Raw genomic sequence first — 28,000 nt, 5'->3', positions numbered from 1 at the left:
AACATGTCCACCCAACACCCATCCTCCTCCACTCACAAGGAGCAGGTGGATGAGGATGCTTGGTGAAACATTCTGTAATAATAAAGTTTATCTGCAAACACATCCGACGGTGGTGTGAGAGTGGACCATCCCAAATATACAAATAAAACGGGGCACCGCCCGTCCCACCGCCACCACGCCTTAATTATCAACACGCCACGCACTACAATAAGTGGGAGATAAGGATCTGATGGCAGATGGCACGAGCATCCCTGTCGCAGCGGGGAGTGTTGCAATGATGAGTGGGATCAGGATGCCTCTGGGGTGGCTCGCGGCGTGGCTTGTCCTCAGCGTTGGACCGAGAGCAGACTCCGGTTGGTACTTTGACGCACAGGCTCCGCTTTCCGCTAAGACCTTTAAATCTTACTGAGGTACCGCCTCTGGATGCGGTGCTTCAGAGTGTGCCTTGATGACAGGATGAAGTCAGGATTACAACATCAGAGTTCAATGGGGTTTCCTCCTACGGGGAGTGAGCCACTTTAGGCCCGGAAAGATGATACTCTGAAAATGTCAGTGACAATGTGAAGGCATAATCGTAAATGTGTTATTTATTCTCTTTCTTTAAGTGGTGATGGAGCCCGGATCGAAAATGTCAGTGTTAACAGGTATGTCATGACATTCTTTAAAGTTGCATAACGGAGCAATAGTTTCACTAGAATTCGATTTCATCGTAAAAAAAAAAATAAATATCTTCATCATTCACATTGACCAGAGGTGAGACCTGCTCACAACGGGCAGTTCTGCAGCACGTGGGGGAACAACCACGTCAAGACCTTCGACGGCGATTTCTTCCAGCTCCCCTCCGCCTGCAGCCACATCCTGACGTCAGACTGCAAGAGCACCTACGAGTCCTTCTACATCCAAATTCAGTGGCAGGAGACGGGCGGCGCCTCCTCAATCCGGAGGGTCACCCTGAAGCTGAACGGAGCCGTGGTGGAGCTGCACAACGCTTCCATCAGCGTCAACGACCTGCCGTGAGTGCACGCGGATCTAGTTTCCCGTTTGCGTGTGTTATCGGCGGACGGAGAAGCGTGTGACCCAACATTTTTCTTTCCCCGCAGCGTCGTGATACCGTTCAGCCACTTTGGCGTCTCCATCGAGAGGACGAAGTCCTACGTCAAAATCGTAGCAAAGTTAGGTTTAGTCGTGATGTGGAACGAAGACGACTCACTGTGGGTATGTCATTTTATCGTTATTATTTTTTATGCTGGCATGAAAAAAAACATTTCAGAAAATAACCATTCAAATAAAGGGCATTTTATTTATGAAAGACAGTGACAGATGGAGGCCGCGGTTTTATCTCCATGTTGAATATTAGGACAGAATTCTACTGATTGATCAAATCTCTCCAAAATAATTGCTTTATCCTGGTTTGATCAGCTGCATTTTATCATTGGAGGTACTGTATGAACGGGAATTACTGGGATCAGAATTATAAAAGTACAGATATTAAATAAAGTTTGAGAGTCTTTGTAAAAACAGATTGTTTTTAGTTTGAACGATGAACACTGGCCAAAGAATAAACAGAGGACTTTGTATGAAACTAATTACACAAACACCAATGCCCTTCTTGTATTTATGCTTCGCGTCGACTTCTTTTAAAAGGTTGAGATGGATGAAAAATTCAAAAATCTGACGTGCGGCCTGTGCGGAGACTACAACGGAGTGCAGGTGTTCGACGAGTTCATCAAAAACGGTAAAAGCTCAGCAAGGACGCAGCACCAACCTCCGCCTGAGGTGATGCCCCGCCGTCGCTTAAAGAGAGTTTTCCCTGCCCTAACAAACAGAATCTCCACTGAGCATCGCGGAGTACGGGGAGCTGTGGAAGGTGAATGGGCCGACGGAATCCTGCGAGGAGGGAGCTGCTCCGAGCGCCGGCGTCTGTAAAGATCAGGTGGGAGATGAAGCACCGGGGAAAATATCACTGTTCCCTGGTGTATTTTTTTTTCCCATGACTGGGAAAGCGCATTTGACTGGGAAAGCAACATTCCAGGTTTGTGCGAGGAACCCTGAATATTCCTTATACAAAAGTAGTTCCTCTTGAAAACGGCAACTCTGTTTGAGCGTGAGTAAAAATAAAAGTTCTCCCAGCATGAGTAGGATTAGTAAAAAATAAGCGATCCAAATAGTCAGTCGTAGTAGTAAGATTGAGTCCCACAGTTCAAGCAAGTGGTTTGGAGCTATTTAGTGTGTTTGTAGTTTGTGGCATTGTAACTACCACTAATAAAATTAAATCATTCTGCAAATTTTTAACAACAAGAAACTTGGAAATGTCTGAAGGAACAGCAGCGAGTAAGAGGTGTGAGAGGTGTGACCAAATGAATCATGTTTTTTAGTCCGACAAAATGTGCCTGAGTAAATAATGCATACTGTGCATTACCCCCTTTGAGATCTAAAAGTAAAAGGAAAAAAGTAATATTTTCCAAAATCGACTCCAAAAGGTGCAATTTCTTTAAAAGAAATTGCGCACGCAACCGAGGACTTGCGATGATAACAGCAACAACGCTCGGAACGTAGATTCCCATTGTAAATGGTCAATATTTGCAGACGGGCCTGTGCACCAAGCTCCTATCCGGTCCGGCGTTCTCCAGCTGCAAGGACCTGGTCAACACCGACGCCTTCATCAGCGCCTGCGTGCAGGACCTGTGCCGTTGCCAAGGAAACAGCAGAAGCTGCCTGTGTTCCACCGTCTCCGAGTATTCCAGACAGTGTGCGCACGCCGGAGGAAACCCACAGCCGTGGAAGACCGCCCAGCTCTGCGGTGAGGACTGGGGGGACAACACTATTATCTGAATAGTCCAACGTGATAGTCAACTCAGCATAAACTGGCTATAAGTTGATTTACCACTGAGTCGATGTTCCTACTAACTGACAGTTTCATAACTGAGTCAATGTTAATCAGACTCCCTGAATATTGATCATTGGCATAAGGTTGATGTAAGGTGGTTTCGAAGTTTAGGTATAAGGTTAGAGATGGCTAAGTTACACCTAAACTTAAGCATTTCTAACCTAAAAACTATTACCGTATTAGCTTAAAGATGGTTAAGTTCCGCTCTGGGTTTTCTGCTGTTAAGGTCATTATAGGCAGATGGAAGCAAGGTGAAGTCAAATGCATCCAAATGCATACTGAGTTGAGTATTAGCACCGAACTATCCAAGTAAAGAAATGTAAATAGGAAACCTCATGGTTTAACAGGACGTCCACAAACTATGCACAGACACATTTCCGAGACCTTCGTCAGGCATATAGACATAACCTTTGAGTGGTTTTTGCAAAGGTAAGAGGAGCCGTCGATTTTAGCTTTTCCATTTGATTTGGCCTCACAGCGAAGACGTGTCCCTTCAACATGGAGTACAAGGAGTGCGGAAGTCCGTGCACCGACACCTGCAGCAACCCCAAGAGCAGCCAGATGTGTGAAGAGCACTGCACGGATGGATGCTTCTGTCCCGCAGGTAGCTTCTCAGTCCAGAAAAACTGATGCCGAGAGGCCGCTTTGGCTAAAATAAAATACTTCACCCATTCTCGGCGTAAGCTGCGGTTCCCAGACTAACGCACTCTCCACGCGCTCCCAAAGGGACCGTGTTCGACGACGTGATGCAGAGCGGGTGCGTTCCTCTGCACCAGTGCTCCTGCACGCACAACAGGAAGTCCTACCAGCCCGGAGAGTCCTTCTCCAGGGTCTTCCAGAAATGGTAGCCATCCACCTCCACATCTGTTGTCCTGTGAATTCTGCACGAACGTGGCATTCGGCCGGATTAACCGATAAAACCCCGTTTTACAGTATCTGCGTCCAGGGCAAGTGGAATTGTGAGGACACCGACAGCCCGGCGACGTGCTCCATGTTCGGAGGTTCCCACATCATCACCTACGATGAGAAAACATTTACCTTCCACGGAGAATGCTCATATGTCATTTCCAAGGTCAGGGGGCTTGAATGAAGATGTCAAGATTGCGATGACTCAAATGTTTTCTTTTCGATTAACAGCAATAAATAGCTGCATTAACTGAGATGTTCGGTGTGAAACATAACGACATGCTCGGCTGAGAGAAGTTCCATGTGAGATGCCTTCTGAAGTCAGGTGGTTTGATCGATATCCCTTCATTTCTAAAACATGTCGGCAGAGGTATTCCACCTCGCCCCATGATCCAGGGCCCCGCTCCCTGATGGTTTAGACACAGCGAGATCATGAATTTTGAAGTACCTTGGCCCAGATCTACAAGGTCGTACTGGAGAGGACATTTGAATTCCTTTTGAACACGTGAAAAACATGTAGTTATGTATGCACCTGTTTTGGACAACAGGTTATTTGCCACCTCCAGATAATCTCACGTCCTGCTTTTGCGCCACATTTTTTTTCCGAGTTAAAAAGGCGTCATGGCCAATAATTGGTGCGCTACAACCATGGCAGCCGCTGATATTTACACTCATTCACGAGCAAAAGTGAATGTGGTGACCAGTCAAATTGAAATTTATTTTGTAAGATAACATAAGACAACAAATGTATAAAATGAATAATGCACGGCAGTGACTGTCACTCCATGTATCGCAGCGGGAACCAAAAGATAGAAAAACAGAAAATGGATGGAATTCGGCGTTAACCTCGTCTTTGCTGGTTCACAGGCAACGAATGGCAATTTCACCGTTCTGGGTGACCTGGGCAAATGTGGAAAAAGAGACAAAGAAAGCTGTCTGAGCGCCGTTACTCTGGTGTATCAAGGACACAAGGTACAGTGGACAGTGTGACGCCCCCCATTCTGATTGGAGCAGAAGGTCTCGATGGATTCACTCACTGTCATAATGTCACCCTTCCAAATTGCAGATGATTGTGGTCAGAGCAAGTGGAAAGGTTTTATACAATAAACTGATGTCGCCGTTGCCGCTATTCATAGGTGAGTGGCCTCCTTTTCACATTAATTATCCTCTTTTAGAATGCAGCAAACCATCAGTGAAACAAATGCAATGTCTCTTTGCCTTCCTCAGATGATATAACGATCTTCAAGCCATCAACGTTCTTCATCGTCGTCCACACCAACTATGGGCTTCAGCTGGCAATCCAGCTGACTCCCATAATGCAGCTCTACATCACTGTTAGTGCTTCCCATAAAGGAAAAGTCAACGGTAGGTTTCCTTATTCAATATCAATTGATTAAAAGATCTGGCATCGTAGTTCACTGAAATAAATGTCTCATTGGCTCAATTGAAAGTGATAATCCATACGATTATAAGAATCCCATATTGTATACTTAATTTAGCCGGAACTATATAAGAAATTTCTCCTCTATATGCTGTTTCCAATCCGTTAGTGGGGGGTCCACCTTTCCCACCAAGAGTGCAATGATCGGGTACGTGCAAGAGAGTTCACCCTTTTTGTGAACATTCACAAACAAGAACAGCACGGTCAGACGAAAAAATATCCCCACCGCCTGAAATGACAAAAAAAAAAAAAAATCTATCAGTTAGGAGGCAAAATCTACAGAAAGGAACGTGAGTGAGGGTAAACGCAGCAGTGAAAAAAATTCTAATGTAATTTCTGGGACGCAATTACAAAAAAACGTATGGATTACCACTTTAAAATGCTTGCTCCAATTTTTTGGGGGTGGTTTCTCAAAGTAATAATATATACCTCTGTTTTGTAATTGAGGTGTACATTGTTTATGTACATTGGGTGTATGTATTTTCTTAGGTAAGTTGATAAAAGAAAAATAAGGGTGATGCTGCGGTTTCTCCCGTCCCATGCAGGCCTCTGTGGGGACTTCAACAATGTGGCCGCTGACGACTTCAGGGCCCTCAACGGTTTGGTTGAAGGCACAGCTGTATCGTTCGCTAACACCTGGAAGAAACAGTCCAGCTGCCCTGATGTGAAACGCAAATTTGAGAACCTGTGCAGTTTTACTCTCGACAGAGGTGATTAACTGTTGTATATTACACCATATTATATTTCATCACATTATTTAGACACAAAGTGACGTACATTAAGAACATTTCTCACGAGTAGTCAGACTGATGTTACATAACAGTCTTCCTCACCAAAGCCATCAATAGGAACAAGTCAATGTTACGGAATTTATTCATCATACCTTTACATAATTGACCATTATAAACACTTATCCTTGTCTTTTTTTTTTTTGGATCTTTACAGAAAAATACGCCAAGCATTGGTGCTCAATGTTGTCCGACCCCAAAGGAATTTTCTCCAAATGCCATTCTGAGATTTGCCCCGAGGTCTATGAAGCTGTAAGATTTGATTCTATATTTTTATATATCGCCATTTATATAATCATAGTGATGAATACAATATCAATGCGGTTTATCATTTGTTTGTGACGTACATTTGAGGCTCTTTTTTTCTTCTTTATTTTTTTTTATTATGCTGTGACTCCCAGGCTTGCATGCAGGACAGCTGTGCATGTGAGAGGAGCGACGACTGCATGTGTGCCTCTGTGTCCTCGTACGTCCACGCATGTGAGGCTGCAGGCATCTCACTGCAGGGATGGAGGAACGTCACTTGCAGTAAGATCTCCAAAAACAAACCAAAAAATATATAATTATAATATATATATATATATATATATATATATATATATATATATATAAATGTATATATTAATGGGACATGCATTTTGTTGTTGTTATGTACGTTATTATTGTTATTGTTAATGTTAATATTGTTGTTCATGTCAATAATGTTAATGCAAAATTTGATTAAAAATCGTCACTTTTCTTTTCTAATTTCAACAGAGAAATATTCCACCAACTGCCCTGGGAACATGGTGTACGGCTACCGGATGACCAGCTGCGGGAGGACGTGCCTCTCGCTGAGCAAGGCCGACGCCGTGTGCCAGGTGGACTTCGCTCCGGTGGACGGCTGCGGCTGCGCTGAGGGAACCTTCCTGAACGAGGCGGGGAAGTGCGTCCCGGCCTCGAAGTGCTCCTGCTACGAGGGCGACCATGAGATCCTCCCCGGCCAGCCCACCTGGAGACACGGGACTAAATGGTGACCATAGCAACTCTGGATAACGGATTGTTGGGCTGATATCAGGATACATAGGATTCCGTTGGTGTCGACTTCCGTCTGGTCGACATCAACAAACAAAGTCAAAAAACCAGTCTCATGTGGATGTCACCAAAATGTGAGCCTTAATAATTTCCACACATGGATTTTTTTTACATCGATGTAATGACGATCACTGAGGGAAGTGACGGTTGACCTCACAGACAAACATCCAATCCCTAAACTGGAAAACCAAAGATTTACTCTAAAAAGAAGATATGTCGGTTATTCCTCCAGAAGAGAGTTCACTCTACCTCCCTAAATATTTTGATGAAAACATATGACATGATTTTTTAATTGGTCGATTTAAAGATGCAAGTCGAAGTCGATTCATGACTTTGCTAGAGGCTATGGTAATTTAACAAAATTAATCCTAAAAAAAAATGCTATAAAATAATCCCCCTCCAGGTTGATTTTTATTTTTAATTTAAGAGTATTCCATGAAGGAACCTCATGAGCGTTGTTGTCCTGTCTGTCTTTTTGCTTTCCGTGTCCAAACCGCAGCTACTGTAAGGATGGAAAGTTGAACTGTGTCGGAAAGTCGGTTGAGACACGTGAGTCCAGAACATTGACACGGTTTTATCGTTTCCTTGGCATCGTATCGACGTAGAAACCCCGCCCCCATGGCGCACTAACGTCTTCTCCGACTTTCCATTGAATCCCCTCCAGCGTGCGTGGCTCCCATGGTTTTCTTCAACTGCTCAAGCGCTCCAGCGGGCGCCAAGGGCTCGGAATGCCAAGGAACCTGCGGCAGTCTGGACGCCGAATGTGTAATTTGACATTTCGCCCCGCCTGGTAGCACCACGCCAGTGAGACCTGTTCTGAGTCGGTGCAGAAACCTTGCGTTGCGTCGTGTTTTGCAGATGAGCATGCAGTGCGTCTCAGGCTGCGTCTGTCCCGCCGGCCTGCTGTCGGACGGAAAAGGAGGCTGCATCACGGAAGATCTGTGTCCGTGTTCCCACAACGGAGTCTCTTACAGGCCTGGACAGAGCGTCAAGGTGGACTGTAACACCTGGTGAGTGAGCTCTCTGGCCAGTAACATATCTGTATAGTGGATGGCTATTATAACCCAGAGTAGAGTTCAACTCAGGCTTTGTCCTCTTTCCTGGAGTAATGTCGAATAAATCTGGGGTCACGCCAATGGCAGTTTGAGGAGTTCTCAGCTTCAATGTTGTCCAAAGCCCGACTAGACATAATAACCAAAAATGATAAAACTTTATTATCTCATCGTCATAGCACTTGCAAAGCTAGGAAATGGAAATGCACCAAACTTCAATGTGACGGAACTTGCACCATATACGGAGAAGGACATTACATCACCTTCGATGCCAAAAGGTTTTCCTTCCACGGGGACTGTGGATATATCTTTGCACAGGTACCATGGAAGTTTTGGTCATTTTACCACGAGTGTGTGGTTTGTCCACATTTACTTTCAAAATAAAAGATGATTTATTATCTCTCAGGATTATTGCGGCAATGGGACACAAGGCACCTTCAGGGTTATCACCGAGAACGTCCCATGTGGAAACAGTGAAAGCTCCTGCGCCACCGCCATCAAGCTCTTCTTAGGGGTACAGGATCCCCATGGACACAACGCTAAAACGCTCAAACACCAGCTTTGGCTTTTGTCTGCAAATTAATGTTATTTGTTCCTTTTAGAACACTGAGATGGTGCTGTCGGAGGAAAATGTCAAGGTTATAAAGCCAAAGAGCGCGGTGGCCGTGCCCTATAAGGTCCACTCCATTGGCATATATCTCGTCATTGAGGCTCAGAACGGCCTGATCCTCATCTGGGACAAGGAGACCACGCTGTTGATAAAACTCAGCTCCTCGTTCAATGTGAGGGTAACAGGGACCTTAGAGGCTTGTCCCATCCTGTCTAAAATTTTGAGGATTGGAAAAAAATCTAGTTTCATTTACATTTCTGTCATTACATTTCAATGTTCCCTTTCTTCATGTAGACCCAGCAGAAGTAGTCTGGCTGTTAGGATGGTTATTTTGGTTATTTCTGACTGAAGGACTGATTCGGTGATTTCATATAGGACTGATTCAGTGCGTTCAGCGCTTAATTCAGTGCAAATTAGGAATCTTAATTGACGATGTTCTTCAATTAGGATGCTCCTATTATGATCAATGCCTAATCTAAAGATATTTTAGGGTTTCAGACCATTTCCGTAATATCCAAACTGTTCTCATTTCAAAACCAAACAAACAAGATTTAACAAGCCTACGCTTTTACCAATTTCACAATCTAACAATCCATTTCCAGGGAAAAATCTGCGGACTTTGTGGGAACTACGACGGAAACGTGAAGAACGATTTCACCACCGCGAGCAACGAAGTCGTGGTTGACGCACTTGAGTTTGGAAACAGCTGGAAACTTTCACCCACGTGCCCCAACACCGAAGCTCAGAAGAACCCGTGCGCTCTGTACTCCCAACGGCAGGTGTGGGCCTTGAAACAATGCAGCATCATCAACAGCGAGGTGTTCGCAGCTTGCCGCTCGCAGGTAAAGACGGAAATAGTGTCCAAAATTTGAATGTGAAATGTTTAGTTAAACAACATGTCTTGCGGTGTAATCCACTGGTGAGATGACATGCAAATCCTACAACGTACCGACTGACATTATTTTGGCTCCTCTGCGAAGGTGGATCCCCAGAACTATTACGAAGCCTGTGTGAAGGACTCGTGCGCTTGCAACTCCGGAGGAGACTGCAAGTGTTTCTGCTCCGCGGTGGCGGCGTACGCAGCCGCCTGCAGTCGCGCTGGAAGCTGCGTGAGGTGGAGGACGCCCACAATCTGCCGTGAGTCTCCGATGTCTGTCGGGTGGATGAAGTCATTACGTTAGAGTATTACCCTGGGTTTTTTTTCTTTTGTGAAGGCTGGTTCTACAAACCGGATCCAAGAGCCCCAATACATTCTGGGAAAAGCTTGATTGTGAAATCAGTTTGACACAATTTGCTCCTTTAACCAGTCTTTAATCAGTGAGCATTCCTTCTTCATATAGCACTTTTCTGTGATTTCTACAACGCCGCTGGAGAATGCGAATGGCACTACGAGGCGTGTGGAAAACCGTGCATGAGGACGTGCAAGAACCCATCTGCAAAGTGCTCCGAGCAGATTCCAGCTCTAGAAGGTACAACAAGCACCTTTACATCCTCTCTAGTGTGTGCACGTGTGTGACTCCTCTCCAGTGTGCATACATGCTCTCGACGAAGATATATCTGATTGTTTTCAGGCTGCTATCCCAGATGCCCGCCTGAACGCCCTTATTTGGAGGAAAGCACCATGAAGTGTGTGGCGGGACAGGAGTGTGGTTGCTATGGTGATGGAGGGAAACATTACAACGAAGGCGAAATAATGCCCACGGCGGAGAATTGTAATACATGGTATGGTACTAATCTAACTGTGGAAGAGAACTGCTTGTTCAACCTTGTATTAATATTACATTTTACCAAATATGTTGTACATATGCAAGAATTAAATATATATATATATATATATATATATTAAATTAAATAATATAGAAGTAATATAAAAAATATATTACCAAATAACAGAAAATGCCAACTTCACAAAAATCAGAACTTAAAACAAAAAGCATGTTTGAGTAAATGATTTAAGGGCACTTGCTCAGCCAGCCCAGGGGTCCTGATACCAAGGGCTGTGTCATACCTGGTGGATTAATACTATGCATGATGAAGGGGAATAAAATATGAATAAAAGCATATATCATATTTCATATAAAATCACTGAATATTTTTTTCTTTTTAAATAACAGCATTATATAACTGAATACATAATTATGATGGCGAACATTTTATAAAAATAATAAACTAATAGCAATGTTTGTTAAAATAGTATTTTTAAAGAAAATAATAAAAACAACTATTGCTTTGCAGTCATTGCTCATCATCACAAGCCAAATGCACCTATGATGTCAAAGGTGAGTACCATACCACTAAACCATTTATTTATTAAGATTCTGCTGGATCGTGTAATTATAAAATACTGTGAATAAATACAATACGATCAATACATAAACTAATGAAAATATTAAAGAAATTCACTAATCTTTCACTTTTTTTCCCTTTTCAGCTTGCATCTGTATTTATGGTGACAATACTTACAAGTATGGTGACATAATCTACAACACACATGATGGGGACCAAACCTGCTTCATTGCTGTGTGCGGAGAACATGGACACGTCAACAAAACCCTTATACATTGTGTTACGACCCAGGCACCCACAACAACCATTTTCAATTTTACAACTTCTGGTGAGAATTACATTCAAGAGCAGGCATTTGGACAAACAATATTTATTTCAGTTCATAAATATAGCCTCTCCTTTGGGTGGTCATATTACAAAAATAAAATCTTTCACTGTTTCTAAATGAGGACAATAGGATTACAGTGATTTGAAATGTTGCTCACTCTCGATAAAAAGGGAGAGCATTGCATTATTATACATTGTGAATTGAAATGTCCAAATATTGTTTATTTTACAGGAATTTCAACCACTATCAGCACTACTGTGAGTCTTACTTCAACCACAGCATTGCCCACCACCACCACAACCACACAGCAGCCCACCACCACCACCACCACCACCACCACAACTACAGAGCAGCCAACCACAACCACAGAGCAGCCTACTACTTCACCCATCACAGAGCAGCCTACCACCACAAAAACAGAGAGCCCCACCACCACCACAGAGCAGCCCACCACCACAACCACACAGCAGCCCACCACCACAACCACACAGCAGCCCACCACCACAACCACACAGCAGCCCATCATCACCACAACCACAACAGAGCAGCCTACAACCACTGAAGTTATTACAACTACTTCAACCACAAAAGCACCAACAACTACTGGATGCATTGTTTGTAAATGGACAGACTGGATCAACAATGATTATCCTGACACAAATGGCGGAGATTCTGAACTAATACAATCAATTAAAAACCCTGACCTGAGAATTTGCAGCAAGCCTTTGGAAATAGAGTGCAGAGCAAAACAGTACAAAGATTTGACTTTGGCTCAAGTAGGTCAGAAGGTTAAATGTGACCCAAAGGTCGGGCTGATTTGTCGCAACCAAGACCAGAGCTTGCCGCCTATGTGTTTAGATTATGAGATACGTGTCAAATGCTGTGTTGACCAATGCCAAACCACGGCCAGCACAACTACAGCTCCAGCAACAACCACACAACAGCCAACTACCACAGTAACAACCACACAGCAGTACACCAGCACAACAACTCAAGAAAGCTTGAGCACTGCAGGACCAACCACATCAAGCTCCACCACCACGGCAACAACCACAAAACTACCGACAACTACGACAACCACAGAACAACCCACCTCAACAGCAACCACAGAGCAGCCAACCACTACCAAATCAACCACAGAGAAACCAACAAGTAAATTAACGACCAAGAAAACGTCTGGGACTACAGTTACTGAACAGCCATCCACCACAGCAACTACAGCATCGACCACAACGACTTCAACCACGACAATAGCAACTACAGTAGCAACCACTGAGCAGCCCACCACCACCACAACTACAAAGCAGCCCACCACCACAACCACAGAGCAGCCCACCACCACAACCACACAGCAGCCCATCATCACCACAACCACAACAGAGCAGCCTACAACCACTGAAGTTATTACAACTACTTCAACCACAAAAGCACCAACGACTACTGGATGCATTGTTTGTAAATGGACAGACTGGATCAACAATGATTATCCTGACACAAATGGCGGAGATTCTGAACTAATACAATCAATTAAAAACCCTGACCTGAGAATTTGCAGCAAGCCTTTGGAAATAGAGTGCAGAGCAAAACAGTACAAAGATTTGACTTTGGCTCAAGTAGGTCAGAAGGTTAAATGTGACCCAAAGGTCGGGCTGATTTGTCACAACCAAGACCAGAGCTTGCCGCCTATGTGTTTAGATTATGAGATACGTGTCAAATGCTGTGTTGACCAATGCCAAACCACGGCCAGCACAACTACAGCTCCAGCAACAACCACACAACAGCCAACTACCACATTAACAACCACACAGCAGTTCACCAGCACAACAACTCAAGAAAGCGTGAGCACTGCAGGACCAACCACATCAAGCTCCACCACCACGGCAACAACCACAAAACTACCGACAACTACAACAACCACAGAACAACCCACCACAACAGCAACCACAGAGCAGCCAACCACTACCAAAACAACCACAGAGAAACCAACAAGTACATTAACGACCAAGAAAACGTCTGGGACTACAGTTACTGAACAGCCATCCACCACAGCAACTACAGCATCGACCACAACGACTTCAACCACGACAATAGCAACTACAGTAGCAACCACTAAGCAGCCCACCACCACCACAACGACAAAGCAGCCCACCACCACAACCACAGAGCAGCCTACCACCACTCCAACCACCACAGAGCAGCCTACAACCACTACAGAGCAGCCTACTAGTTCACCAGCCACAGAACAAACAACCACCACAACAGAGCAGGTCTTCACTGGTGGCCCAAAGTCATCCACAGCCCCTACCACAGAGAAGCTCATCGATGCAACCACACAGCAGTCCACCACCACCACTACAACCACCCAACAGCCAACTACCATAGTATCAACCACTGAGAAGCCCACCACCACCACCACCACCACCACCACAACTACAGAGCAGCCAACCACAACCACAGAGCAGCCTACTACTTCACCCACCACAGAGCAGCCTACCACCACAATAACAGAGAGCCCCACCACCACCACAGAGCAGCCCACCACCACAACCACACAGCAGCCCATCATCACCACAACCACAACAGAGCAGCCTACAACCACTGAAGTTATTACAACTACTTCAACCACAAAAGCACCAACAACTACTGGATGCATTGTTTGTAAATGGACAGACTGGATCAACAGTGATTATCCTGACACAAATGGCGGAGATTCTGAACTAATACAATCAATTAAAAACCCTGACCTGAGAATTTGCAGCAAGCCTTTGGAAATAGAGTGCAGAGCAAAACAGTACAAAGATTTGACTTTGGCTCAAGTAGGTCAGAAGGTTAAATGTGACCCAAAGGTCGGGCTGATTTGTCGCAACCAAGACCAGAGCTTGCCGCCTATGTGTTTAGATTATGAGATACGTGTCAAATGCTGTGTTGACCAATGCCAAACCACGGCCAGCACAACTACAGCTCCAGCAACAACCACACAACAGCCAACTACCACAGTAACAACCACACAGCAGTACACCAGCACAACAACTCAAGAAAGCTTGAGCACTGCAGGACCAACCACATCAAGCTCCACCGCCACGGCAACAACCACAAAACTACCGGCAACTACGACAACCACAGAACAACCCACCACAACAGCAACCACAGAGCAGCCAACCACTACCAAAACAACCACAGAGAGACCAACAAGTACATTAACGACCAAGAAAACATCTGGCACTACAGTTACTGAACAGCCATCCACCACAGCAACTACAGCATCGACCACAACGACTTCAACCACGACAATAGCAACTACAGTAGCAACCACTGAGCAGCCCACCACCACCACAACTACAAAGCAGCCCACCACCACAACCACAGAGCAGCCCACCACCACAACCACACAGCAGCCCATCATCACCACAACCACAACAGAGCAGCCTACAACCACTGAAGTTATTACAACTACTTCAACCACAAAAGCACCAACAACTACTGGATGCATTGTTTGTAAATGGACAGACTGGATCAACAATGATTATCCTGACACAAATGGCGGAGATTCTGAACTAATACAATCAATTAAAAACCCTGACCTGAGAATTTGCAGCAAGCCTTTGGAAATAGAGTGCAGAGCAAAACAGTACAAAGATTTGACTTTGGCTCAAGTAGGTCAGAGGGTTAAATGTGACCCAAAGGTCGGGCTGATTTGTCGCAACCAAGACCAGAGCTTGCCGCCTATGTGTTTAGATTATGAGATACGTGTCAAATGCTGTGTTGACCAATGCCAAACCACAGCCAGCACAACTACAGCTCCAGCAACAACCACACAACAGCCAACTACCACAGTAACAACCACACAGCAGTACACCAGCACAACAACTCAAGAAAGCTTGAGCACTGCAGGACCAACCACATCAAGCTCCACCGCCACGGCAACAACCACAAAACTACCGGCAACTACGACAACCACAGAACAACCCACCACAACAGCAACCACAGAGCAGCCAACCACTACCAAAACAACCACAGAGAAACCAACAAGTACATTAACGACCAAGAAAACGTCTGGCACTACAGTTACTGAACAGCCATCCACCACAGCAACTACAGCATCGACCACAACGACTTCAACCACGACAATAGCAACTACAGTAGCAACCACTGAGCAGCCCACCACCACCACAACTACAAAGCAGCCCACCACCACAACCACAGAGCAGCCCACCACCACAACCACACAGCAGCCCATCATCACCACAACCACAACAGAGCAGCCTACAACCACTGAAGTTATTACAACTACTTCAACCACAAAAGCACCAACAACTACTGGATGCATTGTTTGTAAATGGACAGACTGGATCAACAATGATTATCCTGACACAAATGGCGGAGATTCTGAACTAATACAATCAATTAAAAACCCTGACCTGAGAATTTGCAGCAAGCCTTTGGAAATAGAGTGCAGAGCAAAACAGTACAAAGATTTGACTTTGGCTCAAGTAGGTCAGAAGGTTAAATGTGACCCAAAGGTCGGGCTGATTTGTCGCAACCAAGACCAGAGCTTGCCGCCTATGTGTTTAGATTATGAGATACGTGTCAAATGCTGTGTTGACCAATGCCAAACCACGGCCAGCACAACTACAGCTCCAGCAACAACCACACAACAGCCAACTACCACAGTAACAACCACACAGCAGTACACCAGCACAACAACTCAAGAAAGCTTGAGCACTGCAGGACCAACCACATCAAGCTCCACCGCCACGGCAACAACCACAAAACTACCGGCAACTATGACAACTACAGAACAACCCACCACAACAGCAACCACAGAGCAGCCAACCACTACCAAAACAACCACAGAGAAACCAACAAGTGCATTAACGACCAAGAAAACGTCTGGGACTACAGTTACTGAACAGCCATCCACCACAGCAACTACAGCATCGACCACAACGACTTCAACCACGACAATAGTAACTACAGTAGCAACCACTGAGCAGCCCACCACCACCACAACTACAAAGCAGCCCACCACCACAACCACAGAGCAGCCCACCACCACAACCACACAGCAGCCCATCATCACCACAACCACAACAGAGCAGCCTACAACCACTGAAGTTGTTACAACTACTTCAACCACAAAAGCACCAACAACTACTGGATGCATTGTTTGTAAATGGACAGACTGGATCAACAATGATTATCCTGACACAAATGGCGGAGATTCTGAACTAATACAATCAATTAAAAACCCTGACCTGAGAATTTGCAGCAAGCCTTTGGAAATAGAGTGCAGAGCAAAACAGTACAAAGATTTGACTTTGGCTCAAGTAGGTCAGAAGGTTAAATGTGACCCAAAGGTCGGGCTGATTTGTCGCAACCAAGACCAGAGCTTGCCGCCTATGTGTTTAGATTATGAGATACGTGTCAAATGCTGTGTTGACCAATGCCAAACCACGGCCAGCACAACTACAGCTCCAGCAACAACCACACAACAGCCAACTACCACAGTAACAACCACACAGCAGTACACCAGCACAACAACTCAAGAAAGCTTGAGCACTGCAGGACCAACCACATCAAGCTCCACCGCCACGGCAACAACCACAAAACTACCGGCAACTACGACAACTACAGAACAACCCACCACAACAGCAACCACAGAGCAGCCAACCACTACCAAAACAACCACAGAGAAACCAACAAGTGCATTAACGACCAAGAAAACGTCTGGGACTACAGTTACTGAACAGCCATCCACCACAGCAACTACAGCATCGACCACAACGACTTCAACCACGACAATAGTAACTACAGTAGCAACCACTGAGCAGCCCACCACCACCACAACTACAAAGCAGCCCACCACCACAACCACAGAGCAGCCCACCACCACAACCACACAGCAGCCCATCATCACCACAACCACAACAGAGCAGCCTACAACCACTGAAGTTGTTACAACTACTTCAACCACAAAAGCACCAACAACTACTGGATGCATTGTTTGTAAATGGACAGACTGGATCAACAATGATTATCCTGACACAAATGGCGGAGATTCTGAACTAATACAATCAATTAAAAACCCTGACCTGAGAATTTGCAGCAAGCCTTTGGAAATAGAGTGCAGAGCAAAACAGTACAAAGATTTGACTTTGGCTCAAGTAGGTCAGAAGGTTAAATGTGACCCAAAGGTCGGGCTGATTTGTCGCAACCAAGACCAGAGCTTGCCGCCTATGTGTTTAGATTATGAGATACGTGTCAAATGCTGTGTTGACCAATGCCAAACCACGGCCAGCACAACTACAGCTCCAGCAACAACCACACAACAGCCAACTACCACAGTAACAACCACACAGCAGTTCACCAGCACAACAACTCAAGAAAGCTTGAGCACTGCAGGACCAACCACATCAAGCTCCACCACCACGGCAACAACCACAAAACTACCGACAACTACGACAACCACAGAACAACCCACCACAACAGCAACCACAGAGCAGCCAACCACTACCAAAACAACCACAGAGAAACCAACAAGTACATTAACGACCAAGAAAACGTCTGGGACTACAGTTACTGAACAGCCATCCACCACAGCAACTACAGCATCGACCACAACGACTTCAACCACGACAATAGCAACTACAGTAGCAACCACTGAGCAGCCCACCACCACCACAACGACAAAGCAGCCCACCACCACAACCACAGAGCAGCCCACCACCACAACCACACAGCAGCCCATCATCACCACAACCACAACAGAGCAGCCTACAACCACTGAAGTTATTACAACTACTTCAACCACAAAAGCACCAACAACTACTGGATGCATTGTTTGTAAATGGACAGACTGGATCAACAATGATTATCCTGACACAAATGGCGGAGATTCTGAACTAATACAATCAATTATAAACCCTGACCTGAGAATTTGCAGCAAGCCTTTGGAAATAGAGTGCAGAGCAAAACAGTACAAAGATTTGACTTTGGCTCAAGTAGGTCAGAAAGTTAAATGTGACCCAAAGGTCGGGCTGATTTGTCGCAACCAAGACCAGAGCTTGCCGCCTATGTGTTTAGATTATGAGATACGTGTCAAATGCTGTGTTGACCAATGCCAAACCACGGCCAGCACAACTACAGCTCCAGCAACAACCACACAACAGCCAACTACCACAGTAACAACCACACAGCAGTCCACCACCACCATTACAACCACCCAACAGCCAACTACCGTAGTACCAACCACTGAGAAGCCCACCACCAGCATAACCACAGAGCAGCCAACCACAACTACAGAGCAGCCTACTACTTCACCAACCACAGAGCAGCCTACCACCACAATAACAGAGAACCCCACCACCACCACTAAGCAGCCCACCACCACAACCACACAGCAGCCCATCATCACCACAACCACAACAGAGCAGCCTACAACCACTGCAGTTATTACAACTACTTCAACCACAAAAGCACCAACAACTACTGGATGCATTGTTTGTAAATGGACAGACTGGATCAACAGTGATTATCCTGACACAAATGGCGGAGATTCTGAACTAATACAATCAATTATAAACCCTGACCTGAGAATTTGCAGCAAGCCTTTGGAAATAGAGTGCAGAGCAAAACAGTACAAAGATTTGACTTTGGCTCAAGTAGGTCAGAAGGTTAAATGTGACCCAAAGGTCGGGCTGATTTGTCGCAACCAAGACCAGAGCTTGCCGCCTATGTGTTTAGATTATGAGATACGTGTCAAATGCTGTGTTGACCAATGCCAAACCACGGCCAGCACAACTACAGCTCCAGCAACAACCACACAACAGCCAACTACCACAGTAACAACCACACAGCAGTTCACCAGCACAACAACCCAAGAAGGCTTGAGCACTGCAGGACCAACCACATCAAGTTCCACCACCACGGCAACAACCACAAAACTACCGACAACTACGACAACCACAGAACAACCCACCTCAACAGCAACCACAGTGCAGCCAACCACTACCAAAACAACCACAGAGAAACCAACAAGTACATCAACGACCAAGAACACGTCTGGGACTACAGTTACTGAACAGCCATCCACCACAGCAACTACAGCATCGACCACAACGACTTCAACCACGACAATAGCAACTACAGTAGCAACCACTGAGCAGCCCACCACCACCACAACTACAAAGCAGCCCACCACCACAACCACAGAGCAGCCCACCACCACTTCAACCACAACAGAGCGGCCTACAACCACTACAGAGCAGCCTACTAGTTCACCAACCACAGAACAAACAACCACCACAACAGAGCCGGTCTTCACTGGTGGCCCAAAGTCATCCACAGCCCTTATCACAAAGGAGCACATCCCTGCAACCACACAGCAGTCCACCACCACCACTACAACCACCCGACAGCCAACTACCATAGTACCAACCACTGAGAAGCCCACCACCACCACCACCACCACAACTACAGAGCAGCCAACCACAACCACAGAGCAGCCTACTACTTCACCCACCACAGAGCAGCCTACCACCACAATAACAGAAAACCCCACCACCACAGAGCAGCCAACCACAACCACAGAGCAGCCTACTACTTCACCAACCACAGAGAAGCCCACCACCACAACCACACAGCAGCCCATCATCACCACAACCACAACAGAGCAGCCTACAACCACTGAAGGGATTACAACTACTTCAACCACAAAAGCACCAACAACTACTGGATGCATTGTTTGTAAATGGACAGACTGGATCAACAATGATTATCCTGACACAAATGGCGGAGATTCTGAACTAATACAATCAATTAAAAACCCTGACCTGAGAATTTGCAGCAAGCCTTTGGAAATAGAGTGCAGAGCAAAACAGTACAAAGATTTGACTTTGGCTCAAGTAGGTCAGAAGGTTAAATGTGACCCAAAGGTCGGGCTGATTTGTCGCAACCAAGACCAGAGCTTGCCGCCTATGTGTTTAGATTATGAGATACGTGTCAAATGCTGTGTTGACCAATGCCAAACCACAGCCAGCACAACTACAGCTCCAGCAACAACCACACAACAGCCAACTACCACAGTAACAACCACACAGCAGTTCACCAGCACAACAACCCAAGAAAGCTTGAGCACTGCAGGACCAACCACATCAAGTTCCACCACCACGGCAACAACCACAAAACTACCGACAACTACGACAACCACAGAACAACCCACCTCAACAGCAACCACAGAGCAGCCAACCACTACCAAAACAACCACAGAGAAACCAACAAGTACATCAACGACCAAGAACACGTCTGGGACTACAGTTACTGAACAGCCATCCACCACAGCAACTACAGCATCGACCACAACGACTTCAACCACGACAATAGCAACTACAGTAGCAACCACTGAGCAGCCCACCACCACCACCACAACTACAGAGCAGCCAACCACAACCACAGAGCAGCCTACTACTTCACCCACCACAGAGCAGCCTACCACCACAATAACAGAGAACCCCACCACCACCACAGAGCAGCCCACCACCACCACAACCACACAGCAGCCCACCACCACCACCACCGAGCAGCCCACCTTAATGACCTCTACAAGTTCCTCAACAGCCTCTACTTCACTACCTACACCGTCATCAGCACAACCAGGCAGTACAACTTTGTGTGTCTGCAAGTACAGGGATCGTCAATTCTCTCCTGGTGAGTTCGACCTGTTAGGATATGCGGCATGACAGTTTGTTTTTCTTTTTCAAATGTTAGCTTGTTGCATAAAAAAAGCTAAAAAAATATTGGTCATTCAAATCCAATAATGTTCAAATCTGGTGTTCACAGGGGTTCATTTTGGTGGGGGAAATGGGTGGACTCTAATTCTCAATTCTAGCCAACCTATTGAAGTTATTTTTTTATGAAAGGTCAAACATCTGGATAAATGTGGACAGCATCCACGCTCGTCTGCTCCCAATATAATTCCAGATCGTTTGGTACTTTCATCTCACACTGTTAAAATATGTTGTTAGGTTCCTTCATCTATAATGAGACGGATGGGGCAGGCTGGTGCTTCACATCCTATTGCAATTCAACATGTAACGTTGAGAAGCGTGCCACACCATGTCATACGACCACACCAAGTGCACCGACAACAACTCCTACCCCAGAAACTCCTTCCGGAGACTGTGAGCAGCTTACACCATCTAGGAAGGTATGGGAACATGAGAGCAATGCATTCACATTATGAGAAACTATTATGAGTCATACTTCAAATTGGACAAAATTATTCAAATAAGGGGAGCAATTTTTAATGAGGTTGTTTTGAAAAATGTGACTGTATAATGTAATCTATCAGTTGATCCTTATCAAAGGCATCCATTCGTGTTTACTGAGTAATTAACTAATGCTGTAGTCAATGCCATAATTGTGTTTTCCACATGATGAAAGCGTCTTATTTCTGAACTTTGTACTATATTAAGAAATCATTAACAAACATCTTTGGAACTATTCTTGTGTAAAATAAGCCATTAATTAACAGTTGTACATATTTCAGTCTGAGGCTATTCAAAAACCTCTTTTCGTTAATACTGTCACTTCGCCCACGGCAGAATGGTGAATCGTGGACGTCGAGCAACTGTTCCACTGAAACATGCGATAACGGCCGAGTAATCACCACATATGTGAAATGTCTGCACGTGACCAAACCCGTGTGTGAGAACAGCCACCAGCCAGTTCGGGTGTACGACGAGGCGGGATGCTGCTTCCACTACGAATGCAAATGTGAGTCTAAATCCATTCAAAGCAAACGCTTCAAATTAAACACTTTTTATGGAGACATCGCCTGGTTTCACTGAGGCCGATATTCAATGTTGACGTCACACTCACTTCACCATTTTGTGTTGTCAGGTGTATGCACCGGATGGGGAGATCCTCATTTTGTGACATTTGATGGGAAATATTACAGTTTTCAGGAAAACTGCACATACGTCTTGGTGAAGGAGGTTGTTTCCCGACACAATTTCAGTATCCTCATCGACAACGAACACTGTGATTCTTCTGGAAAAGTGTCGTGTGCTCACTCCCTGATTGTGTCTTACAAAAACTATGAAATCGTCCTCACACAGGAGAGGGTACCGAAGACTGTGAACCTGGTAAAACTCACAGCAATCACCATCTGTTTCATATAAATTGTGATTTTTTTTTCCCCATTTTGTTAATATTTTATATGTACACCAACAAATGATTTGCTAATGAAGCTTGATAACCGATATGCATGATTTAAAATATCTGTGATTATAGGGGTTATGCATACCTTTGGTTTACACAAATTCAAGTACCGAAGCAACCCATAACATGCAATCTTGATAAGAACTAATCAGAAAGAAATCTGAACTGATTTTAATTGACTTTATGTTTTTCTTTTAGATATATGTAAATGGAAAGCAGGTAATCCCGATATATTCCAATAAGGACTTCATCATCACAAGCACTGTGATCGAAATGGTCGTAAAAATCCCAGAAATCGGTGCAACCATCATGTTCAAAGGACTCTCTTTTACCATCGACCTGCCATATTCCATCTTCCACAACAACACAGAGGGACAGTGTGGTGAGCTGACAACTAACCTAACCGAATGCTATTATTTCAAAAACAGCAGCAAATACAATGTAAAACAAAACAAGGGTTCCCAAACCGGGGTCCGTTGCCCCTAGGAGTCTTTGAACAGACTGCAAGGGGTCTGCAGCAGAATCATACTGTATTCCCATTTTATTTTTATGATTATTTTTTAATACTTTTTACATATATTACAATTTTAATTTTGACATTGGTTTCCACAAGGTACCTGTGATAACGACAAAACGAATGACTGCAGATTGTCAAACGGCCAGATCCATCCCTCATGTGTTGAGATGGCTCATGATTGGTATGTCAAGGATAAGAAGAAGCCATACTGTGACAACCTGCCCACCCCTTCACCAACAGCTGTGTTCACAACACAACCGCCAGCTAACTGCAGCACAGACATTTGTGAAATCATTCACAGCAAGTAAGAAAAAACAAACACCAACACACTTGTGCAATAGTCTGGGTGCCACGCCATTGTTCCAACGGCCCATTATTCCAAAGCCCCAATAGTCCAAAAAATGTCCCATTGGACTTGGACGACACCCTAACCCTAACTCTAACCCTGACCATCTGCTATTTTGCTTGTTTGAAATGTGCAAATTTCTTTTTGAAGAGTTTTCAAGGAATGCCACAAAGTTTTGCCACCCCAGCCCTACTACGAGGCGTGCAAATATGATGTTTGCCACATGTCACAAGAGGCAGTGGGCTGCTCCAGTTTGAAGATGTACGCGGCGATGTGCGCTTCCAACTCCATCTGCGTGGACTGGAGGGACTCTACCAATGGAACATGTGGTATGAGGATTTTACCATCATTTGATCACTTGCCGCTGAAATTCTTAACAAGCGGTTTGGTCAGTTCTTAACTCTTTGGATCCACTCTGTTTTTGCAGAATATCCTTGTCCAGAACATAAGGTCTACAAGCCGTGCAGCTCGACTCTCGTACCAACATGTAATGCAAGGTAACAACAGTAAAAAACTCAACATTAGTTTCTCTTTCACACTTCAGTAAATGACATTAGTTGTTGTCGTTGTTCTGTACCGTGCTGTAATGCACAGTTTTCTCAGTATTAATAAAACATACAGTAAAAGTAACCGATATATTGTCCTAGTCCTTGATGCCTTCCTTTCACCATAGGTACAATGAGAGGTACGTGGAGCCCTGTAAGTTGAGGAACAGTATGCAGATGTCCGTGTGTCAGAGCTCCACGGAGGGATGTTTCTGTCCCGAGGGGACGATCTTGTTCGGGTCAAACTCTGACAGCTGTGTCTCCTCCTGTAAGACCACCTTGATGTTACTTTTAAAAATCCATCGCATAAACTGTGTAATCATGTAAAATCAAAGTACCTAACCGAAGACTGGACATCTCCTTTTGTTTTTAAGGTTGTACTGGACCTAACGGAAAACCAACAAAGGTATAAATGTGCTTAATATTCATAAGTTTAGGATTTATTTGTCTTGTGTTTGTCGTGAGTTCTCATGTGTGCGCTCTTCGTTTTCCTTTCCTTCAGATTGGTGAGAAGTGGGTTACGGACTGCCAGACGTGTGTGTGCGATGAGGAGACGCTCAGCGTCCAGTGTGAGCCGGTGAAGTGTCCGCCCCTGGGGCCGCTGCCCTGCAACCAGGAAGGCGAGGTGTTGGTCAACCACACGGTGGGCTGCTGCCCGAGCCAGAAATGTGGTGAGCGATCAGCTGATTTGACATTCTGATCGTCAAGATCATTACGTAATAGTCATGTGTCAACACGTCCGATCCTGAGGAAGACGATTATATTACATTATATTGTATTATATTATTACATGGTTGTGTGGAATACTTGATTCTGACTGGTCGATAGCAGCAATCAGTGGTCAATTATCTGATTACAATGACCGTTGCCAGTGACAACCACTCCTACATCGCTGTGGAACGATATTTATCAGCGGAAGCTCTTAAACTAGTCATAAAATGATTTCAAATCAATATTCGGTCTCAGTGGTTTAATAAGGGATAATATGCATATTATATTATATCATACGAAATTATTAATTTGTTGAACTGTACAGTTGCTTATCCTGGTTTGTGTTCAAACCAATATGAACAGAAAACAGTAAGAGACTTTAACCCAGAAAACCAATCTGTGGACCAGGTTCTATATTTCAGAAAGTTATTTTCACCATAACACACTTAATGCTCGTGATATTTACCCTCCAACAACAGAATGCGAAAGAAAACTGTGTTCAGAGCCAAAGAAGTGTCCGCTGGGATTCGAGCTGAAGATGAACATGTCAGAGGATGCTTGCTGCCCCAAGTATACGTGTGGTGAGCTCCTCAGTAGAGTCATTCTGCAAATATTTACACATCAGATGTGATGGAAAAGTAAAGAAATCTGCTTTTGCCACTGTTAAAACTTTTCATACTTTTTTTTATTCAGTACCTGCTGGAGTCTGTGTATTCAATGATACTGAGTACAAGGTAAGTACCGTATGATGTCATATGATGGGATGTCATTTTTACACAGTTTTAAAGAAAAAGCATTTGCCTTTTACATATATTTTGGTGTGTTTTATCTGCAAATATTTCAGTGGTCTCCATAAACATTAAAAGTCTGAGACGCTGATATTTTGCCAGGATATCTGAAATACTTAATAGATCATTTGTACAGTAGATGTATTCTCTATCATATCAAATTTTGAGTTATATAAACTAAAATGCTAAATAACTTAATGATGCTCCAAATTTAGGGTGAAAAGTTTGAACAGATAACTGTAATAATTAGAGACACTTGGAACAAGAGAACGTGTCCCTTGCTTCATCCCGTCCCAAATTTCCTCCCAGAGGTACAATAAAAAGCGACCGAATGTCACAGTTCACGGTCGTTCCTGTGTTTCTCCAGCCTGGGGTGAAGTTTCCCAAATCCCCCTGTGAAACGTGCACCTGCACCCAAACCTTGGATCCTCACAGCAGGTTGAACACCATTATATGTGACGTGCAGATCTGCTCCAACCGCCAGTGTCAACCGGTAATTATATCAACCTTCTGGGGCCTTTTTCACCGAGATGGAAACATTTGCATTTAAATTGAATAATATAGAATACATTATATTTTAAATAGGGTACATTAGTATATGTATTGTAACATATAACTGTCTATCCTCCTCTCCAAAAAGGGCTCAGAGTATAAGATCCAGCCTGGACAATGTTGTGGAACCTGTATAAAGAAGAGATGCGTTGTGGAGCTGGCCGACAATTCCTCTCATGACATCGAGGTGGGTTGGGTGTGTGATAGGAAACAACTTCATTTTAGACGCATTCAGCGCTTAATCAAAGCCGCGCTGCCTCTGGTCCGCAGCCTTCACAGTCCTGGTCGCCTCCGAATGACAACTGCACCAAGTACGAATGCGTCAAGATGAAGGAGGATTTGAAGCTGGTGATGTCTAAGATTCAGTGCGCTGAATTCAACCCACACAACTGTGTCCCTGTGAGTGATTCAAGAATCATAACCTACGATCAACTGTTTATTTTTATTTTTATGGAATAACAAATAAAGTACTCGTTCTGAGACTTTCATTTAATCGGGTATAAACGTGGGAGAGGATCTCCTTATTCATTTCAAAAGACATCATTTGAGTGGATGCCACCCGTTTCGTTTTTGGTTCGTTTTCCCGGGTCCACATGGATGACATGACGGGTTGAATGGGCATAAATGAACGAAAAACGAAAACAATGAATTTGCCAAAACAGTCGACTGTGACGAGCAAAGAAAGCGGCTCGTCAATGTCATGTGGCTTTGGTCAACAGCCTTTTCATAACATTTTAACTTTGAAAACAATTTGACGTTAAAATGTAAGTGTAATTGAAATTTCACTTCAATTTGTTATTAATTACACTAAACTTAATTATTAAGTTTGTCTTTTTTACAGGGAACTGAGAAACAGGATGAGAATGGCTGTTGCAGAACATGTAAGTGACTCTGAAAAACCTTTGTCTTCACGTTCCCTTTCTATGAAACTCAGTTATTCTCACAGCCCTTTTATGTAAATCTGTTTTTTTCTTTTGGTTTATTTTAAATGAAATGGTTTAAAAAAAAAAACATTTTCTACACTTCAATCTGTTCAATAGTCACTGGACGTTTTTGGCATCTGCATCTGGAACCATTAAAACCTCACCCCAAAAGCTAAGAATGAAACGTTAATAACTGAAGCTTGAAGGAACCTCAAAGTACAACATGTAACAAACAGTGTATTAACAAAATAAGAATACAATGACAATAATACAAAACACGATAATAAAAATACAATAATGCAAATGATAACACAAACAACCAGTAATACAAACAATGATACAAATACAATACAATAACGCAAAATAATAATAATACAACAAAATAATAATACAATTTCCCAAAAAATCCCCAAAACTAACGCATGTATTATTTCCAGGTACTCCCCGTTACAGCTGCCAGATCAAGAAGAGCCCCACGTATCTTCAGGTGAAGGACTGCAAGTCAGCGGTGCCAGTGAACATCACAGCGTGTCAGGGGTCCTGTGGAACGTCCTCAATGTGAGATTTAACCCATTCTAAACCACCCTCCTATCCATCTATCTATCTATCCATCTATCTATCCATCTATCTATCTATCTATCCATCTATCCATCTATCTATCCATCTATCCATCTATTCATCTATCCATCTATCCATCTATCTATCTATCTATCTATCTATCTATCTATCCATCCATCTATCCATCTATCTATCCATCCATCTGTCCATCCATCCATCCGTCCATCCAGTTAGATAAACGCCGTCTTCCCCTGTTTTTGTTTCAAGATATTCCGCAGAGATGAACAGCTTGATGCACTCGTGCTCCTGCTGCCAGGAAGCATCCACCAGTAAGAAGGAGGTGGAGATGATCTGCGCGGACGGAAAGAAGATGACGCAGTCCTACATATCGATTGATAAGTGCGGTTGCCATGTCACTGATTGTGAGAAAAAGACAAATCAGTGATTTCTTTCTTTTAAAGAAATTTG

The 28,000-nt window shown here is 44.3% G+C and overlaps 1 protein-coding gene across 1 annotated transcript; it reads left to right on the top strand.

Annotated features, from left to right (window-relative positions):
* Window positions 1-3: 3 nt before the first annotated feature.
* LOC307231968 (mucin-5B-like) lies at window positions 4-27,977 on the top strand (the record flags this gene model as incomplete). Its single annotated transcript, XM_080002849.1, has 54 exons — window positions 4-45; window positions 778-1,013; window positions 1,101-1,215; window positions 1,645-1,735; window positions 1,827-1,933; window positions 2,587-2,800; window positions 3,366-3,491; window positions 3,614-3,731; window positions 3,821-3,959; window positions 4,661-4,765; window positions 4,860-4,929; window positions 5,021-5,158; window positions 5,780-5,944; window positions 6,180-6,274; window positions 6,424-6,550; window positions 6,779-7,034; window positions 7,596-7,645; window positions 7,761-7,861; window positions 7,955-8,106; window positions 8,328-8,466; window positions 8,555-8,662; window positions 8,751-8,930; window positions 9,361-9,600; window positions 9,739-9,895; window positions 10,099-10,227; window positions 10,330-10,485; window positions 12,627-12,691; window positions 13,120-13,361; window positions 14,443-14,599; window positions 15,160-15,423; window positions 15,997-16,273; window positions 16,341-16,408; window positions 16,834-17,097; window positions 17,671-17,947; window positions 18,015-18,079; window positions 19,168-19,409; window positions 20,406-20,673; window positions 21,974-22,145; window positions 22,272-22,516; window positions 22,791-22,974; window positions 23,206-23,413; window positions 23,606-23,784; window positions 23,883-23,952; window positions 24,129-24,268; window positions 24,375-24,406; window positions 24,503-24,671; window positions 25,191-25,292; window positions 25,405-25,445; window positions 25,867-25,992; window positions 26,140-26,238; window positions 26,322-26,450; window positions 26,893-26,932; window positions 27,412-27,532; window positions 27,800-27,977. 54 exons carry the CDS (start codon window positions 4-6, stop codon window positions 27,975-27,977), a joined length of 7,980 nt encoding a protein of 2,659 aa, XP_079858975.1.
* Between the last annotated feature and the right edge of the window lie 23 nt (window positions 27,978-28,000).

The sequence above is a fragment of the Zeus faber genome, assembly GCF_960531495.2.
Source record: "Zeus faber genome assembly, chromosome: 6".
Lineage (NCBI taxonomy): Eukaryota > Metazoa > Chordata > Actinopteri > Zeiformes > Zeidae > Zeus > Zeus faber.
The sequence above is the reverse complement of the archived record's forward strand: the minus strand, read 5'-3'. Positions and strand labels throughout refer to the sequence as shown.